Here is a 19660-nt window from a genome sequence, read left to right on the forward strand (position 1 = left end):
TAGCCTAGACTGAACTTGAACTATGTAGCCAAGGCTGACCCAGCACTTCTGATTCCTGCTTCCACCTCTCAAGTGCTGAGATTACAAGTGTGTGTACCACTATGGTTTATGTGGTGCTCAGATGGAACCCAGGGCGTCTTACCTGCCATGTCAGCACTCCATCACTGTGCTACATCCCGTCCTGAGCCTGCGTCTACAGACAAGGCAGCAGGGACAGTTTTGCTTTCTTTTAATGTAAACAGAATACACAAACACATTAAAAACCCCACCATGACACGAGAAATCAGAGTTTCATATATTTACAGGCCATGGAATCAAGAAGAAACCGGCACCTCTGGCTTTGGGAAGCCTCACTCCACCTTCGACACATTCAAAACAAGGGTGCAGGGGCTGTGGCATCTCTCACTGCTGCACAAAACTCAGCAGGATGCTGGGATGGCACAACCACGGTGCTGACTCTGTTCTTGGCCCTCATGCCAACCCTTCTTCTTGACCAACTGTCATGCCAAAGCTGTTCAGGAGTCAGCGCGACCTCAAGATACAGCTGCAGATGAGAAGGGATGCAAGGACCAGCTCAATTTGTCCCAGCCTAGGGCTACTTGTGAAATGAGTTTCAATCGATCATATCCAAGAGAGGAGGGCAGAAACTGGGGGAGTGAGGAAGAGTAGATCCCAGCTTGGAGATGACTGCTCCTGAGTAGGACGCGGGGAATCAACCAGACGCTAGCCTGGGTTCACTCACAGGCCCAGGGCTGGCTGTGAGTGCCTCAATGGAGCTGTGCTGCCACCTGGAGGGAAACAGGAGCATTGCAGCAGTGACAAAGACAGTCCTCAGGTCTGATCTTGGCCTTTTTCAGCCTTCCTCACTGCAGCAACTCTTCCCAAGAAATGGGCTTAGAGAAGACCTCCCTTTCCAGCCATAGGTCATAGTTCATCTGGAAGTCCTCCGGAAGATCTACCCGCTGGCCCAAGACGCTCTGCAGGCAATTGTCCACTGGCAAGAAGTCAGGGTTGCTGTGGGTCCGGTCATAGCGCCGGGCATTGAAACGTTCAATGTTAGCACGGAGAGCACACTCCTCTGCCTGGAAGTCCCATGGCCGGGCATCAAGATCTGGATAAAGCAGGAAAACTCAGTTAGCATTCAGCCCTCTAGCAGCTCCCATAAGTAAGAGTATGATTTCTCGGAAAGAAAAATAGAAATTCTTTCACAGAAGTATAGTCAAATATAAGGAAAAAAATACATAACTGAGAAAAAAACTTGTTCCCCCCAAAATTGTAGACCGATGGGAGAACCCCTTTTTAAGCACAGTCTCTCCTTGGCTCCCAAGGACAGAGATATAACTGACACTCCATCTGCTCATCCTCTTGCCTCCATGACAAACGTCATGCACCACCTTGAGCCCAGGTATAGAGCTACAGAGTGATGTAACCGCAACAGTGTAACACAGCAACACCCAGACTACAGTTAGACTGGGAGATGTCGCAGATATCCAACAGTCCACAGAGGCACAAAACCAGGAAGCACCTGGGCTAATCTCAGGGATGGAGTACAGTGCCCTCTGTACCTGTGCAGTCTATTTTCAGGCACAAAGGGCACACTGGAGAGCATGGGCATCTGTGGCTGCTGGGATCTGCAGAGCTGGGAGCATCCTCAGCAGGTACTGAGGCTTCATACTCTGTCCTGGAGTCTTGGGTGTGACAGAGACTGGGTACCAGCACACAACGGGCTTAACAGAAAGCTGCACACTATGGGAGCAGGCGAGTGAATGAGTAAGTCTCTCCTTGTCTTAATGTTCGATTTCATTCCCAAGGGAACTAGAAAGCTAATCAGGAACTGCAACAGCATAGGGTGGGTATGTTGAAAAGATTATAGGAGCCAAATTTGAGGCCAACAGAGGGGGAGAAAGTAGAGGCGGAGCTGGTGAGGATCTATTAGATTTAGGCAGCCAGAAGGCAGCTGCAGTAGAGATAAAAGGGGGGCAGAATCTTGTGGCACTTTCTAGAAAAGATAGGATTTAGAATGGAGGGACAGAGAAACAGATGGACACAGACACTGAGCTCCTCCCAAAGTCTTGCCCAAGCCACAAACATGGGATCCAGGCCTGCTCAGTGCCTACGGGCAGAGAAAACTAAGTACCACACGCAGGCAAGGAGTCCAAGGTGTCTCTTTTTCTACCTCTCCCACCCCTGCATCGTATGTGTCCTCACCATTGCCATATGCCCAGTCATCGTTCAGCCGGTGCCGCACCTTCTGGTAGATGGCAGACATCGTCTTCATGTTGCTCTTGCGCCACTGTCGCCCCAAATACTTGGTCTGCACCTTGAGCAGCTTCAGCACATAGAGCTGCATCATGGCCTGTTTCACCTTCAGGGCTCGCTTCAGGATGGGTGCCGACTTGAACACCACTAGCATCTGGATGGCCATGGTGGCAGCCACAGTGAGAAAGCAGAAGTGAGTGCCACTACATGGTCACTTAGCACTTCTGGGGTAGCAAAGGGGATGACAAGCCATGCCGTTTCTCTTGGACTGTTTGCTGGCACCTGGAGCTTTAGGCACTAAAACTAGCAGAGCTATAGGCAAACCACAAAGGTTGGTTACCCTAATTATGGCTCACTTTGTAATCTAACTTCTGAGGACTCATGGGCCTTCCTTGTTCCAAAGGCATCCCAGGGTTAAGGTGGCTCCTGACTCCTGGCTATCATTTCCCACCCAGGAACAGGAGAACACAGAACGTGTCTGTGGTTGGAGGTTTGCTGCCTGGCAACCCCGCCCTGAGGACCGAGTCCCAGGTGCAGGGGCCATAGTGTGCCCCAGGCTGGCCACAGCACCAACTCACTCACCATGGTCCTTGAGTGTTTCCATTTCGTTAGCTTGTTCAAGATCCGAAGCAGATTGATGCAAGAAAAGAGATTCCTCCAGCAAAACTGATTGTTGTCACCAGCTTCCTGCAGGGAAAAGCCAGAAACAAACACAGCTGACCCAAATGCAGGCTGCTCAGTGGCGGTGCCCAAAGGTCTGACTGATTTCAAGGAGTCTATCATAGAAAACCCATCCAACAGCCAAAGGGGAACTCCACCCACAAGTTTACAGAGCATCCGGGACTCAGACTTTTTCTACAGGAAACATGAGCTACAACTAGCCAGCAGAGCCCCAGACTTCAGTGGGAAGATGCAGGCAGCTTGAGTGGCAAGTTCTAGGTCAGCAGCCCCTGCAGAACAGCCCCGACTAACCACACACCCAACCCCAGATCGCTCTGCTCCACAACATCCCTCTCCCTGACTCTGGCCATTTCTGGTACTTTAAAAGCCAAAGGCAACCTCTTCAGGAAGACACCTCTTTGTGGAGGAGGAGGTGACATTCATACCACAGGGACAGCCAGGGAGATCTGAGCCACTCACCAGACTCTCTGCAGTTAGCTCTGGAAGCTCGTTCACCACACAGTGAGGGTAATCCAAGACGGAAATGCTACAGAATGCAAAAAGACCCAGGTGCTCACTGTGAGCTAAGGCTTCCGGAGCAGCCACGATTGAGTTGAAGCAGAAGTAGCAATCTGCCTCAATTGCTCTAAGCTGGGTTCCTGACTATAAGATGAAGAAATACCTGCTACAAGACAGTATGTACAGTCCCTCTGACTGAATGAGTTTGTAATGTAATTAGTAACTGTAAGGAACGGCGGAGACACTATTGCAGCTTTTCCCTATCTGGACAGTTCCCTTGTGATGTCCACGCTGACAAGCAGGTGCTATCGAGTACAGCAGGCACAAGGTGGGTGTCAGGAGTATACAAGAACCATCAGACAAGGCTTTACAGTGCACAGGGCCAAGCTCTGTACAGAGAACTAGAAGGGGAAAGGGGGGAAGGATACAAGTGACAGTTCTAGAGCCTGGAATGAGAGCCACTAGAGTAGCTAATCCCGTAACTGACAGTCACTCATTCTGTCTCCTGAGGCCTGGCAAAATGTTAACCCATAGAGCATAAAGAAAAAGCCCACTGAATAGTCTCGGGAGAGACAGCTGGAAGTCCTGCCACTGTCGACACTACCCTTTCTTGGTCTCTGGTCCTTATCACCTGTTCTTGGCAGTGATGTAGGACATAATGTTTTGATTGAAGAACTTCAGGATCAAAGGGATGCAGTTGGCAAATACCAGGTGCTGGGCCATGTATTCAAACTGAAACCAACAGAAGAAAAGTAAGCACACCTCTTGTTCTCTTGCCTCTAGACAGAAAAAGCCTTGGCCAGAGGACCTCATGTTAAAATGCTCACACAAGGCTCAAGTGGGCTCAGAAAGAGCCCTACTCTTTGGGGATAGGGCAGCTCCATTGCCTCAGGCCCTGCCCAGCCCCCAAGAAGGCAGACAGACCCTCCCGGTACCTGGTAGATGTGGTTCAACTTAAAGTGCTTGAGCAGCAGCAGCAGCACAGCAGAAATGGCCTTAACGATGACCTCTTTGTGTCGGTTCACATCCACCCCCAGCTTCATGCTCTGCAACACTGTGGTTCTGGAAACACAAGTGCCTGGGTGAGTCACCAGCACACGGCACCTCCTTCCCAGGGGTCCACCAAGGAGATGGACTCCACAAGCCTCTGGCAAAGGACCGAAGTCCACAAACACCTCAGACGTCGTCTCAGGGTCCTATCTCACAAGTGATCCAGCAGGGAACATCCTTCCAATACATACTCAGTCCCTTTCTCCGTTTCTCCTCCAAAATTGAACTTTTCCAACTGTCTCTAAGCTTTGGCCATTCTATTAACCTGAGTTCCCCAAAGGGTATTCTGTGGAACACCTGTGGTGGGAAATTTCATTCTACAGTGGTGGGGGATGCTGAAGTTAAATACATTTAAGAAGCACTGAATTACATCTGTTTTCTTAATCCAGGACTTCTCACTGCAAATCTTCAGAGAAATGCAGTATTTGATCATGTTTCCTAGGATTATCAAGATGGCCTACTGTTCTGTGAACCTCCCTCTGGTATGAGCCAATCCCTGCCTCTCCCTCACCTGGCCACCACCACCACCAGATCTGGGGATTAGTTCAGAACAAGGCAGCCTTGGAAAGCAAGCAGGTCAGGTGTGGGCCTGATCTTTTCTCAGTGTAGGACATGACCTCAGGCTGTTCTCCTTCGTGAAAAGACCTGTTAGCCAGATAGGAAGAACAGCTAAGAGTTCCACTCTCTCCTCTGAGACATTTGCCAGGGTTCTGCCTGCCAGGTCACTGGCCAGTAGGAGAAACTCCACAGGCACAGGCTTGGTAGTGACCGGCAAACTGACCAAGAGCTACCCATCCCATACAGGGTGTGCCAACTACACGGCTCTAGAAGGGCTCTGAGAAAGTCTCCTGCCCATCCAATTTTACAAAGGAAAACTGGCATTCCTAATTCACTTAGAAGTTCATTCAGTGACAGTCTGTGTGGGGATTCAGGCCAAGCCATCTCCCTACCTAGTGAAACTTACCCAATCCATTCTTTTGTATGAATCAGAAATACCTAAACTTCACCTGCAGCAAAGCAGGCCAAGGAACGAAACCCACCTGAGAACTCCAGGCCCCGCCCTTCACCCACACTTAGACTGTTCCAGTCCCGGCACTGATACTCACGGCATCTCCTCAGGCAGAACATCTGCCAGGATGTTGATTGAGTCTGTTTTGGCTTTTGATGTGGGAGCTGCAGCCAGTAGGATCTTCAGGAGGGCAATCTGGGAAAAATAGACCACTCAGATGACATCAGAGACTAGGACCATAATGAAGCCCTGAGAAGTGGGACTCCTGAGGGTTCTCAGGTGGCAGGAGCCTTGTAGGGTGAAGGAGACCAGCCCATGGTCCTTCACGGTCTCACCACAGCTGCTTACTGAGAGAGAGGTCCTAGACACAGAGCACTCACCATATACTGAGGCAGGCTGGGGAGCAAGCCTTGATAGAGGGTTTCCGCAGGAACTTGTTCCACTTCCTCTTCTCCCTTTAACACAAAGCCTATGCTCAGACTACAGTCTCCTGAGCCAGGTTACTAGCTGGCTGGCAAGTTTCTAAGTATCAAAGTGAAGACACTGGTGATACTGACAGGAGGCTCTAAAACATCCCAAGAATGTCACTTGAAATAGTTTAATTCTTCATAAGGTACCACAGTCATGAGTGATAGCAAACACCTGTAACCCAGCACAGGTAAGGCTGAGAAAGGTGTTTGAGGTCATCTGGGCTACAGGCAGATGTTATCAAACAAACAAGTGATAAGGAAGAGAGAAGGCACTAGTCTACACTGGTGTTTTTAACAGGTAGGAGAAAAAGCACAGAGAGACCAAGTTTTATGCTCAAGACTGAACGAGAGACATGGATGGGAATCTCTTCAAGGGAAGGCCGACTCCTGGTGCAGCCTTGTGGGCCAGCCTGGCTCAGAGATTGAGAGCAGTTGGGGACTTTGTGGCCTCTTAACTCACCCCTGAGAGAGGAGAGCGAAGGTATTCCTCCTCCATCTGTGCCTGGACCTCTGCAATTGATGTATACTTGTGCTGAAGAGAGAGGCAGGAAAGAAGGTGCTGAGAAAAAAGAGCCCTTCTTCTCTGGCCAGACTACCCTCCAACCTGGCAAAGACCCAAGATTTTATTTTGGTCTTCTGAGAGAGGGCTAGGTCACAACAAAGATTCCTAACTTAAAACTGCAATCTACTTCTGACAGTCTATGTGAAAAACCCATAGTAGCTAGCAAAAGCAAATTAAAGTGGAAAGGGCTTTCGGAGGCAAAAGTGACAGGAGAAAGCCATCAGAGGCAAAGCTAACTGCAGACTTGAACACCCAGCTGCAGAGACCACCCAGTGCCACCAATTTCACAATTGGACTTAAGACACACTGGAAATACTCCTCCAGACCCTTGGTGTCTTCTCCCTGCTAATCTTACACCCACAGCTCCTTCAGCTCCCTCTCAACAGTGAGCACAAGAGGAAAACAAGATGGTCTGAGACTCCATCTGCTTACCTGCTGAGAGCCTGGGTTCTGTCTGCCCTCCAGCTCTGTCTAGGACTGGGTAACTGAGCCTGCAGTTTCTAGAGTATGCTAGTAACACACCCACCATGGTGCTCTCAAGCCTTGCCCTCCAGTCATTCTATGAACAGCAAAGCTGACAGCGTCATACCCATCTGCCAACTCCTCTCAATTGCCTTAGGACTTGGCTAAGGAAAAGGGAAGGCTAATCGTGGGCTCCTTGAACTCTTAAGACTGATACGTACATATCTGTACCCGATACTCATGAAGAGATGCTTCCCAGGCTCTTGCTGGCAGACAATAGCCCTGAAAGGCTTCTCCCTTGGCCCAGGTTCACTTTATTCTCCTGGGACCAAACAAAGCCAAAAATTCCCTTAGTGACACTTACTTGTTTCAGTGTTTTGATGCTTTCATGGATTGGCCTTGGCAGCCCCACCACGGTGTTGGTGTCACTGGAGAATAAAGAAGGCCTTATGCTGAGTCCAGATAGCCACTCACCAGTCTGCTGCCCCAAGGCCAGGCGCGTGAACGTCAAAAGGACCTCAGGTCACACTCACCTTCCTAGAGTGTAGCCTATGAACTTGCTGCGGCTGGATTCAAGGAACATCTCAATGTCTTTCTCTCTACCAAGCAAGGAAGAGGGGCAGATTTTTATCAAGTACTGTTTCAAGGTGTGCCAGTCACAGGCCTCTGTTTTAACAGACAAAGCATCTCCAGATGCTTATTCCAAGAAAGGTAAAGGTCTCTTATAGTAAGGGGGAACATATGAATTCTGGCTTTGTTTTTTACATAAATTTAAAGTATGTTTATATTTACATAATATGCATGGTCAGCTGATTCAAAATTAGGGAGATATATAAAACTTAAAAGCACTTCTTATTCAAATAATAGTAATATTTAACACTATTAAACACCAAGAAGTGTAGGCGGGTCATTTTCTTGTCTCAGCAGAAACACCTTGGCTTTGGGGATGGCCCATTCTTCTCATAGAACATAGAAAGCTAAGGACACACCCTCTTTCAGATCAGTTCACATACACATCTCTTCAGTAAGCTGCTGCCTTTGTTTGTTTGTTTTTAAGACAGGGTTTCTCTGTGTAGCCATGGGTGTCCTGAACTTGCTTTGTAGAACAGGCTGGCCCCGAACTCATAGAGATCCACCTGCCTCCTGAGTGTTAGTATTAAAGGCATGTGCCACCATGCCCAGCTAAGATAAACATTTTAACATTTCCAGCTACCTTCCCATCGATTAACTCACCCAAGTACAATGTTTAGTTCATTGGGATTTTTTGTAAACTCTTCATCTATCATTTTAAAATAAAAAGCCACATACAACTCCAAGATAAATGGGGATAGGTTTGCCTAAATACATTTTTCCCCTTGTCTTTCTTCACTATCAAGTTTGACCAGCTCAAATTACTGACACAGGAACCACACCAGGGTTATTCTGTGTGACGTCAGCAAGGCCACCCTCACAGAAGTGCCCAGGACGGCACAGGGTAATTTAAGATCATCTTAGCCTTGCAGAGGACCCCAGGCCAGTACTGAGGATATGAGGGCTCTCACTTCAAGAATATTCTACAACTCTGAGACTCACCTAACCTTGGGAGCCCAAGGGAGCCCTTTCGGGCAGGTGAGTCTGTCAGTCGGAGGGTGCTGTAGTGGGGGAGGCATCACTTCATCTCGCTCCAGGGGAAAAGCCTCCCCCTCCAGGCTGCTGTCATCATCATTCTCCTCTTCCTCCTCCCGAGAGTCGTCAGCCTTATAGGGATCCCGCTCGTTGAAGGCATCTAGGTTGTCCTGCTTTATCAGAGCCTAAAAGCACAGGGAAGAGCCGAGGAAAGCAGCCAAACAATGAGATGGTGGCCGAGGGACAGAGTTCAAATGGAACAGATGTGTCTCAGATGGGGACCTGACACAGTGGAGAATATAGAGGAGTTATGACTAGAATGAAGTGACAAGTCACTTCTCCAACATCTCAGAAGCTGCCATGATGTAAGTATCCACTATACACTGGGTCTGAGGTTGGGGACAGTGTCCCTGCTGTGGATGCACTCCTGATCAGCTTCATCAGAGGTGACTTCTAATAACCTGCTGGCCCCAGGGATCATGCACTCCCATCCTATCCCTTAGTACGTACCCTGAGATCTCTCAGGAGGCCTGGGGCCCTCAGCTGCCTCACCTTGTGCTCCCGTCGGCCCCGCTTCTGCTGCTGCTCAATCAGGTCTGAGGCAGAGGCTGGTGGGGAGGCAGCCCTCATATTCCGGATCACCTTAATGCTGTCCTCAGGCAGGGGTGGAAGGCCCAGGAGAGCGCGCTTCTCAGCCTTCATGCTCTGCAGCTCCTCAAAGCCGCCCAGTGTGCACTGTGTAAAACGGGGTTGCAGAGCTTAGGTTGACATGTCCTTTTTGACATCTTTATGCTAAAAAGCATACATGACATCACAAGAATCCAGGCCTTTATAGTGACCCACAGCCGCTTGGATAAAAACTAAAGCCTTCACAGAGAGTCCAGTGCTCTCCATAAGGGGTGAGAGAAAAAGGAGAAAGGGGAGAATGAAACACTGGCTGATACACACAGCTCTGTATGTGTGACACATCTCTAATTTTAAAAAGAAGCAGCTAAGCAGGGTATGGTGGCACAGACTGATAGTCCCCAGCAGAAGGATCACCATAATTTTAAGTCCGGCCTAGCCAAGGCTATAGAGAGAGAGAGAGACTATGTTTTTAAACCAACTGACTAAACAAACAGCCAGTTCTTTCAAATGTCAGATTATTGCTTCAAAACTATACACATCAATGTTCCAGTAAGACTAAGACATACTGTTAAAATAAGGTAGAAAGTTGTCTAAAACCCTCACTAAAAGTCCAGGCTCTCGCCTGTAGGCACTGGCAGTGCAGTGCCACCGACTCTGAGTAACTCAGCTTTCCTCTCAGCCTGAGTGAGGCTTCCTCAGGAACCAGAAGGTCAAGATAAAGCTTGCACACACCCTACGAGGCTCTGAACTCATTAAGCTCTGGCCAGAGCAAAAGGGAGACACTGCTGAGCAGTGCTCCTCCTGGGGAGAGGGTCCCAAGCTTTCCTGGGGCTTGGTTTCTGACAGTGTCCCCTAAGTGTGATGGCCGGTCGACCCAGCATCCATCTTCTCCCCAGGTAGAAACAGAGTCCATTTTACAACACATCCTAGGAAGCACACCACCTAGAGGCTCACTCTTGCTTCCTTTAAAATATGTCTTTGTGGGGTGAAGAGAGAGCTCCCATGTTCAAGGATAGGCTCACAACACAAGTAACAAAAGTCATCAGCTCAGTGGATTTTCGTTGCCCCAAACCACTTTATAGATACAGGTTTGGGAGTGGTCTCCAAAGAGGCATCTCATCTGAGGGTGAAGCTGTTGTACGAATGAGAAAATGGCTTTAACAAAAGCCAGGAGCCAATCTAGTATCACTTGAAGGCCTGCATCAACTCCCAGCTTTTTTAAGGCAGGGTCTTATTACCATGTAGTCTTTGCTGGCCTCAGACTCACAGAGATCTGCCTGCCTCAGCCTCTTAAGTGGCACACTAAAGGTGTGTGCCAACACGTCCTATATTTCTTTTTCATCTCTTTTCTGGAACTTAAAAAACAAAAACAAAAACACAAACTGAGCTTGGTAGCAGATACTGACAAGGCTGAGGAAGGAATACTTCAAGTTTAAGGCCAGACCTTCTGTCAAAATAAAAAGTAAAGGACTGAGAAAGGCTCAGTGGGTAAAAGCACTTGTTTCGAAAAGATGAGGATATAAGTTTGAATCCCCAGTGTTCATGTAAAAAGCCAGACAGCTGCATGTAAGATTGTAACCCCAACAGAGTTGGGTAGGAACAGTATGGCTTCCGGGAGTGGGAGTGCTTGCTAATGCCAGCCTAGAACCAGGTTCCATTAGAGACACTGTCCTAAGGGAATACAACCAAGAAAGATAGGGCTGGATAGAGCAGGAATCTGATGTCTCCTCTGGTCTCTGCACAAGGGTGTGTGCAGCTACACAAGTGTGTGCATATACCGCACATATGCCAAATGCTCACCAACATGCACAGGAAATAAGCAAATAAGTAAAAGGTAAAAAAGAGCGACAGTGGGTGGGCTGGAGAGATGTTTCAGTGGTTAAGAGCACTAGCTACTCTCCCAGAGGACCTGGGTTCAATTCCCAGCACTCACATAGCAGCTCACATCTATCTGTAACTACAGTTCCAGGGGATCTGGCATCTTCACATAGAAAACACCAATGCACATAAAATTAAAATAAATTAATTAAAAAGAGCTCCAGCAATGTAGCTCAGTGAAGTCAGTTTGCCTAGCATGCACAAGGTCCTAAGGTCAGTCTGTAATACTACTAAACATTTTTAAAATCAAGTAGCTACATATTCACATAATTTGGTATTAAAAGAGAAATGCAGATATTCATCATTATCCATGGGAGACCAGCTCTGGGAATTTCCCCTCAGCCCTCCCCCACAGGCAGATATCACATCTCTCATTAGATGCAATAGTGCTTGTGTTTAACCTATTCACAGCCTTCTGTAAGTGTGAAACTGTCCCTAGATTATTTCTAATACCTAATGGTACATGAATTATTGACATACTAGTTAGGGAATAATAACAAGGGACGGACAGTCATGACAGATGAGAACCTCATTCTGTGACCTGTATTTGGATGTATATAGAGATGTGAATGTACAGATACAGAGTATAATGATGTCTCTTTCCCTCCTAAGTGTCCTAGCACATGAGTGCCCCCAAGAAGGTGCTCACCAATACAGTCTTCCAGAGCAGCAAGAGAACTTTCTTCATGGGGAAGTGGGGAGCATGGCCACTGCAAAATTTGGTCACCATCCCAAACAGCATGATGGCGAATGGTTCGTTGTTGTACACAGGGGTACCTGGAGGTGACTCAAAGGTATCAGGACCCCAAGCAGCAACAGAGCCCACCCAAAGCCCTCGATCTTAGCTCCCAAGGAAGGTCTTAAGAGAGGATCCCCGGGTCCTACCCAGCTCAGCCCTGAAGGTCTGTCGCATTGTTCTCCACTCGGCTTTGTCACTGTCACAATCCTGGTGAACAGTCTCCACAATCAGGTACATGATGTTGAGCAGGACCCTGAGCACAATAACCAGCTCATAAGAGTAAGACAGGGGACCAAGAGGCATGCTCGGCTAGGAATGGTAGTGCACACTTGTAATACCAGGTCTTAGAAAGCTGAGGCAGGAGGGTCTCAAGTTTCAGGACAGCCTGGGCTACATAATGAGCTCTAGGCTAGCCTACGTCATGTATGAAGATAGACTCATACAAACGAAAATGTAGGGAGGAGCCCTTGGGCTGGCTTTCTCCCTTCCTGGCTAAGGTATAAACATCTATGTATCTATGTGGTAGGGGATGGCTGTAACAGAGAATCCCGAGGAAAAAGAGGACACCTGAGAGTAGAGGGGTGTTTGAATCTTTCTTCCCAGACTATAACTCATTCTGTATCTCCAGCAACTAAAAGTAGCTTACTCAAACCTGACAAATATAAACAAGAATGGCCTAAAGAACTCAGTGGAAAGAAAAACAAAACAACATTACTAAGGTCAAAGCAGGGCAGGCAGGATTACAGAAAGGAGGGCAAAGCCGACGGGATGGAGTGGAAAACAAGAGGTGAAATGCAGAGACCTAAGTGAGGACCACAGTTCAAACTCCAAAAACAGATTTCAACCCTAAGAGATGGAAAGAGGACCCCACTGTTTAGCAGCTGCTATTCCTATGCAGCCATAAAGCTTTGTCAGGATAACCCAATGTAGATGGGGATAGCGTTGTGCACAGTGGGTGGGGGGAGCCCACGAGCAAGGTCCTGGGTTTTGTCTGCATATAAGGAACTCAACAGCCAGCTTCTTAGCAGATCTATTAAGAGGCTCGATCCTAGATTTCCTCTGGATTTTCCAGGCTGCCCCTCTCCCCTAATCCCCCATCCAGGCCTACTAATGACTCCCAGTGAGCCTATCACTTGAGCTGATTAATGTGTGCAAAAGCAATACACACATAGCTAAGAAATGCTCAGCCTTGCTCTGAGCTCACTTCCTGGCTCAGGGTACCAGGCTTGTAGCTCACCTCACCTCAGGTCTGTGCTGTCAGCCAGGGAGATGGCAGGCTTCCTCACCGCACTGCTGCACGCCGCACTGTTACTGCAGGAGAGACATAAATCAGCTTGACAGGGTGAGGAAGATGAGTGACACCCCTGATAGTACTGTCCCATCAGGCAACACAATGCTGTGTGTGTGCAGGTTCTACACGAGACCTTAGGACACCACACCGGTTAAGAACTCAAGCCCTGAACCCGACTGCCAAGTCTCCAAATGTGAATCCTGGCTCTAACATTTACTAGTTATGTATATGTGGGCAAAGTAGAGACAACTTCCCTGTGTCTAGTGATAACCGCACTTGCGGTATTAACATGAACTGGAATACGTTATGTCCTGAGAACATGACTGCATACTGCCTGAAGATGCAAGACTCAGTGTCTTCACTTACTACTGTATTTATTCTGATTTAATTTTGTGGTTTGGTTTTGGATATGGTCTCACTAAGTAGCTCTGGCTACCCTAAAACTCACTACGTAGACCAGGCTGGCCTGTGACTTGTAGCAATCTTGCTTATTTATAATGGCTGTTATCCTTAAATGAGCAGTAGCTGACCTGCTCATGAGACAAAGGCCCAGAGGCAGCTTTGGTGTTCATGGCTGAGAACCATGAACTGGGCTTGGTGTCCTGCTGAAGGGAATATACAGCGGGGGTCCACAGGGTCACACAGTTCAAGATGAGACACTTCCTTTGGGGGCTGTTTTGGGCCTGGGCAGCACTTTCCCAGGTACCAATGGTCCAGCATTACAGAGTGTGGAGCCAGCTCAAGAACCCCTCATTACTCTCTATCAACATGGGAATCTCTCACCCTTCTCTATAATTTTCTCATCTCTCTCTCTATTATATTATTTTCCAAGGACTCATTTAGAAGGTTCTCCATTATTCAACCCTGTATATTCCAAACAGCCTGGAACAGACCCTTCACCTGAAGTGGTCTATCTACCTGTCTCAAATGTTACTTCTATAAGCTTGGGCCCACTTCCCACTGCTCCCTTCCCTATGTAGCCCCTCATTAGAAGTGCTCACTCTATTTCCATGTTCAGAAGCTCCACCAAAGCATTGAACGTGCCCACCTCCAGGAGCAGAAAGATGTTGTAGCGCATCCAGAATTGCACTTCTGCCTCTGAGCTGCACTCTCCAAAGGTACCTGTAAACAAAGGGCAGAGCTTATAAGCCCCTCCATACACAAGTAGGCACTATCATTGGCAGAGGTGCCAGGGGACATCCTCACAGTACCTTGGGCAACATAGAGAATTGCTCGGGCCACCTTGAGTCTTTTCTCTCGGGCAGTGACTTCCAAGCCATCCAGAAGCCTCATGGCATGGGTACGGTGCTGGTTGGTATCCAGCTCAGTCCACTTCTTGTCTGTCACTGCAGGGCAAGAGACACTTACAATTGAGCCCACACAATTCCTCACAATGAAATGGACTGTGTTAACCTTTCAAATCAAGACAGTCACAGGTCCAGAAAGACAAGTTACTCTGTCTTAAGAGATAAGGCCACACGGCTGTTCTGTAAGTTGGAATTCTCATCAGAAGGCCCACTCTACATGTCAAGTCTGGCCTTAAAAAAGTAGCCCAAGAATTTTCATAATCCTGATGGCTTAGATCAATTAGACAATGAAGAGAAGTCCTGTGCTGTCCTGATGGGACAGGAAACCAAGAAATGAGGGAAATGATCTTACCATGGATCTGGAAGTCCTCCTCAAAGCATTTTCTGTTCATCAGGAATTCTGGTCCTTCTGTATAGCTGTAAAGCTCTGTGAAAGAGAAAGTCTCCCAGCACCACATCACATGCAGCAGAGAAGTCAGGCTTTCCTTTCCAGCCCCAAATCTATTCCTGCCTGAGTCACAGTGATTCTCAGACTACTCTTTCTAACTACTGAGTGGGGAAAGCCTTAGTGTTCTGCCGTGTTAGAAGAGATAACACCGCCCACTGCACTGTCAGTGGAACACAAATCTGGGCATTTCTAGTAAGATGTGCATCAGACTGTGCCGTATCAGAGTCTGACCATGACCCTGAATATATGTCTTTAGTGTCACGTCCTGAATAAGGATTGTGAAGACTGGAGAAGCAGTTCATGCTGACCTCACATTCTCCATCAACAACAGTTAGCAGCAACAGATGTGCCAAGATTCAAGCACAGCTGCTGGCATTCCCGTGACTCACAGTGTGTGAGAGATCACTGTCTGTCACTGTGTGTGACATACTGTGGAATATCAATGAGCACCACTAACGGCCTTACATGGGACTGGGACTGGGCGCTAACCAATTCAGCTGACTCCAAACCAAAGTCTTCATGGAAATAAAAGACAATCCCAAATTTCCAGATACATGGTCAAAGTTAAATAGCTAACTTATATTTCAAATATTATTAATAGAAATAACTAGAACAACAGCCAGTGTTAATTTTCTCAGGAACCCAGTCAGAGCTCCTGTCAAATAACACAAAGGTCTGCTGGTCTTTACCTGCCAGCTCTGCAGCCCACTTGTCCGTGTCAGCATACTCAAACTCCAGGTCTGGAGACTCAGAATAGCCCTGGAGAGTGAAAAGAACATCACATAAAGATCCTCCTGAGTGTCTCAGGGTACACAAACACGCTCCGACTACTGCACTGCGTGGCATCAATACCTCAACTTATTTTTGATGTTTTATAACAATATTGTCTCCTGGACCAAGTCCCCTTAACGCCCTGTCCAGCACCCTGTATTTCACTTTCAAAGCACCCACTCTGCACCAAATTATTCACTGGATTTCTTTTGTTTCATCCTCCTCTCCATGAGACAGCAAGTTTCTCAAAACAGGAACGCTGCTTTACTGACCATTGCTATCCATTACATACCTGCTGGACAATAAACACAAAACTTCTATTTTGTGCAGTAACTGACCACATATAGAACTAAATACCTAGGAGTTTCACTTCTCTCAGAACCGTGGACTACAGACAGCTAAGGATAAAATAAGCACTGAAACCCTCAGCACCCTGCCCCTTCTCCACTTTCAGTGAGAACTGACAGAGAAATAGAAATGCAACAGACTGGCCTCCCTCCCACACACAGGAGAGAATGTAATGAAAATCTGTTAGGGATAGGTGATTCCTGAGAACATGCCATCTTGGAAGCCTTGTACTGGGAAGAGAGGAGCACCAAGATAAAAAGGATAAGCCCAGTCCTGACTAAAATGTTCTTGGAAGACCAGAGGGTACAGTTCAGCATAGGGCACTTTGCCTAGTATGTGCCAGATCCTGGGCTTAATTCTTAGCATGGGGGGAGGGGTGGGTGAGTTAGATAGAGGGTGGGGTCAGGGGAAACCTTCTAATAGATAATGACCCCTGACAAAATGGCATAATACACTCACAAATGGTAACACTACTCCTTATTCATGGATACCTTCATAAGCTACTGAGCTTCTAGACTAGAGATAGAGTTCAGTGGTAAAATGATTACCTAACATGTGTAGAATGAACCTAACATGTCCTGGGTTCAAGTCCCAGTACCATTAAAATACAAATAAAACCAACAGTTACACATATTACTGAGGTCGAATTTCTTCTACAGAATGGGAATGACAAAAAAAAAAAAAATCTGCTTGGAATTTTGCTTAAGACCCTCCTTCCTTCCTTTTTTTTTTTTTTTTTTTTTTTTTTGACAGTTTCATACCCATTATACAATGTATTTTGATCTTATTCATCACCAAATCCACTACTGTTTCTTAGCCTCTCTCAATGTATTTATGTAGAGACAAGGTTTTACTATGCAGCCCAGCCCAGCCCAGCCTCGAACTCTGGCCCTCCTTCCTCAGCTCGGCTGCCCTGACTAGCTTTGAGGACGAATAGAGTTTATGGGTCTCCTCCAGTGTCAGCCTCCTTGTCCTCCAGGCACTGATCAGATTCCCAAACTCCTGACTCCAGCTGTCACCAGAGGAAGTGTGCAGCATCAGCACCTCCAGCTCGAGGGAGTGGATGGACTGGCTGGGCCTCCAGTGTTGAATCCAGTGGTATAGGGTAGAGAGAGAAACAAAAGGCTGCACCTCAGCAGTTTTTGCCAACCTTGCACAGGGCTCTGAATTTGATTCTCAGCACCACAAATGATAATAAAACAGTCAGACAGTGGTGATCCACAACTTTAACTCAAACTCTCAGATGAAGAAGATGGATCTCTGTGAGTTTGAAGCTAATGCCATCTACAGAGCAGAGCTCTAGGACAGCCAAACTACAGCAAAATCCTGTCTCAAAACAACAAACAACCCAAACAAACAAACCAACAACAAATGAAATAAAATGCATCAAAGGGTATTTATCTGACTATGTTGTGGCTTCTTAGGAAAACTTGAAACTTCTTTATCTGCTGAACCATCTTGCTATCCCTAGAACATTTTTTAAAATGTATTTGTCTATCTGTGTGTGTAGTGCATGTGTGCATACGCGTGCCCATGGAGGTCAGAAGGAGGGTACTGGATCCCTAGGAGCTGGAGTTGTGAGCTGCCCAACATGGGTGCTGGGATCCTCTGAGGGAGCAGCAAGTGCTTTAAAGCACTGAACCATCTCTCCAGCCCACTCAAACATTTAAAAAAGAAAAGTTGGGGATTTAGCTCAATTTTCAGGATCCTCTTCAAAAAAACTGAACAAGTCTGGCCATTAAAGGTCTCACAAACTTAACTGCCATACTCCTCCATATTTAAGAGATCGTGGAGAAGTACCCAGCATCCCACAATAAAAGGTTCCTAAAAGGTCAGTCTTTTTTCACGGCCACTCTAAGCTCATCCTCTCTACTCTGGGCTTGTTCATTTGTGACATGTTTATCCGAATTTAAGCCTGCAGCAACAAAATGTTTGAAGGGAACTGATTTCAGAGTTTTAAAGGCAGTATCTTTAATCCCTGGTATGAGCTGGAGCATCAAATTTGAATTTGAGGAATTCCCTCTCAGTAAGTGCCTGGCTGTTCATCACACTGGAAGTTGTCTCAGGTGGAAGAGATTGCGTAGTAAGTGCTCTGGGAATGAATGTGCTGATTAAGAAGCCCTGAAATGCTGCGACGACGGGTGTGTGTTCATTCATGAATTCTGCAAACGGAAGCAGTGGGAGGAATTTTAACTTGGGGCGAGGTGAATAGCTTCAGACTGCGCGGGCAAAGGGAATCACAGCTCACTAGCAAGGAGAATCCTCCACCCTTTGTGTACTTCTGATTCTTACCAGCTCAGCTCTGGGCTCACTGGGCATACCAAAATACTTTGCAATGTCTGGCGGTGGTTTGATCATGCACGGACTAAAATTCGAGAGAGAAGCCAGTGTGCTCTCTCTGCTCCTCTCATAACCTGGAGCCGAGCAGCACTAGAGAAGCTGCTCTGTTCTAAGCGCCCGCTAAACTCTCCTGGGTCCCTTCGTTGCCAACTGGGGTCGCCCACCACCCTCCTAAGATTAGAGGCCGGAAATGATGAGGGGCTAACGACAGAGCAGACCAGCGACTTTGCACCCCGGGAGGGCTGCGCCTCAGGCCACGCCCCCGAAGACAGACCCTTCGCCCCCGGCGCCAGGACCTTCTCCCCGGGCCGCAGCGGAGTTTGTGACAGGGCTCCGGGTTTTCCTCCCCCGGGCCGTGGCTGCTGCCAGCCTCGCTAACTGCCCGGTTCTCTGTGAAGTGACAGCTCCCAGGCCCCCTGTCAAGCCACCCGGAAGCCCGGCTGGGCTCGGATGCTGCCCGGCCCCGGGACCCTCCTCTGCTACCCGCCCGGTGCCAGCCTCGCCCCCTGTAGCTCTGACCTCCGAGTCTTTGCGTTGGTTGCGGTTGAACTCGCGGGCTTTGCCCCCCGGCAGGAGGCCTCCGGCGGCCCTCGGCGCCCCAGGAGGGGGCTGTGCGGTGGCTGGCGGCGGCGGAGGTGGCGGCTGGGGCTGCTTGTTGTTCACAATCAGAGGGCCGGGACCGGAGGCTGCCGGCTCCATCTTGGCTGCTCCACACCCCCGGCTCAATTCGCGGACGGCCTCCGTCAGGCAACTCTCGCGTGATTTCCTCCAGGAAATTTCCCCAATCGCCATATTCAGTGTAGCTGCGTGTGTTGAAAGCCGCAACTGCCAATCACCTCCCAATGTCTTTCCCTTCTTTGTCATTTAGTTTCCCCTCCTTCCTTCCTGTGGAGCTAAGCCGGAGAAGTGCGGTTGGGCTCGCAGGAGCCCCTTTAGATGTCTTTTTATCTGTGAGACTTAACACCTTAATTTGTGTACTTGTCTGTCATCTCTCATGGCCCTCCCTGTTCAAGGTGAGGCAGGATGAAAGGGAAAATTAGAGAGACATCAGTAGAGAAAGGAATCCCTTATTCATGGGTTGAAGCGTTTTACTAGCAAAGAATTTCTGTTCAATTATGGCTTTTCTCCTCCCACCTTCCAACTGAAAAGTCTGTAGGACTCTGTAAGAAACACCTTGTGTAACCCTGGAGACTCCTTGGTTCTACTTTATCAGATTATAATTCCCTCCAAGGTACCTCTGGAGCCACATTAATAATCTCACTTATCAAAAGAGAAAATGAGCAGGGGTGGGGTGGGGAATCCTTATCCTTATAAC

The 19660-nt window shown here is 48.0% G+C and overlaps 1 protein-coding gene across 2 annotated transcripts; it reads right to left on the reverse strand.

The window, feature by feature from the left end:
• Positions 1–269: 269 nt before the first annotated feature.
• Positions 270–19044, reverse strand: STRIP1 (striatin interacting protein 1; the record flags this gene model as incomplete). Of its 2 annotated transcripts, none has more annotated exons than XM_080916293.1 (21): positions 270–1111; positions 2249–2413; positions 2842–2946; positions 3400–3466; positions 4070–4170; positions 4374–4500; positions 5595–5692; positions 5878–5952; positions 6428–6499; positions 7356–7419; positions 7525–7590; positions 8564–8781; positions 9149–9331; positions 11751–11878; positions 11987–12093; positions 13083–13151; positions 14133–14253; positions 14343–14477; positions 14791–14865; positions 15576–15645; positions 18865–19044. In XM_080916293.1, the coding sequence occupies 21 exons, from the start codon at positions 19042–19044 to the stop codon at positions 956–958; spliced, it is 2382 nt and encodes a 793-aa protein (XP_080772419.1). In that variant the 3' UTR covers positions 270–955. The 2 variants fall into 2 exon arrangements, with proteins under 2 accessions (XP_080772419.1, XP_080772418.1); XM_080916292.1 differs by having other exon boundaries at positions 2209–2413.
• Positions 19045–19660: the final 616 nt, after the last annotated feature.

The sequence above is a fragment of the Micromys minutus genome (assembly GCF_963924665.1).
Source record: "Micromys minutus genome assembly, chromosome: 4".
In the NCBI taxonomy this organism is placed as follows: Eukaryota; Metazoa; Chordata; class Mammalia; order Rodentia; family Muridae; genus Micromys; species Micromys minutus.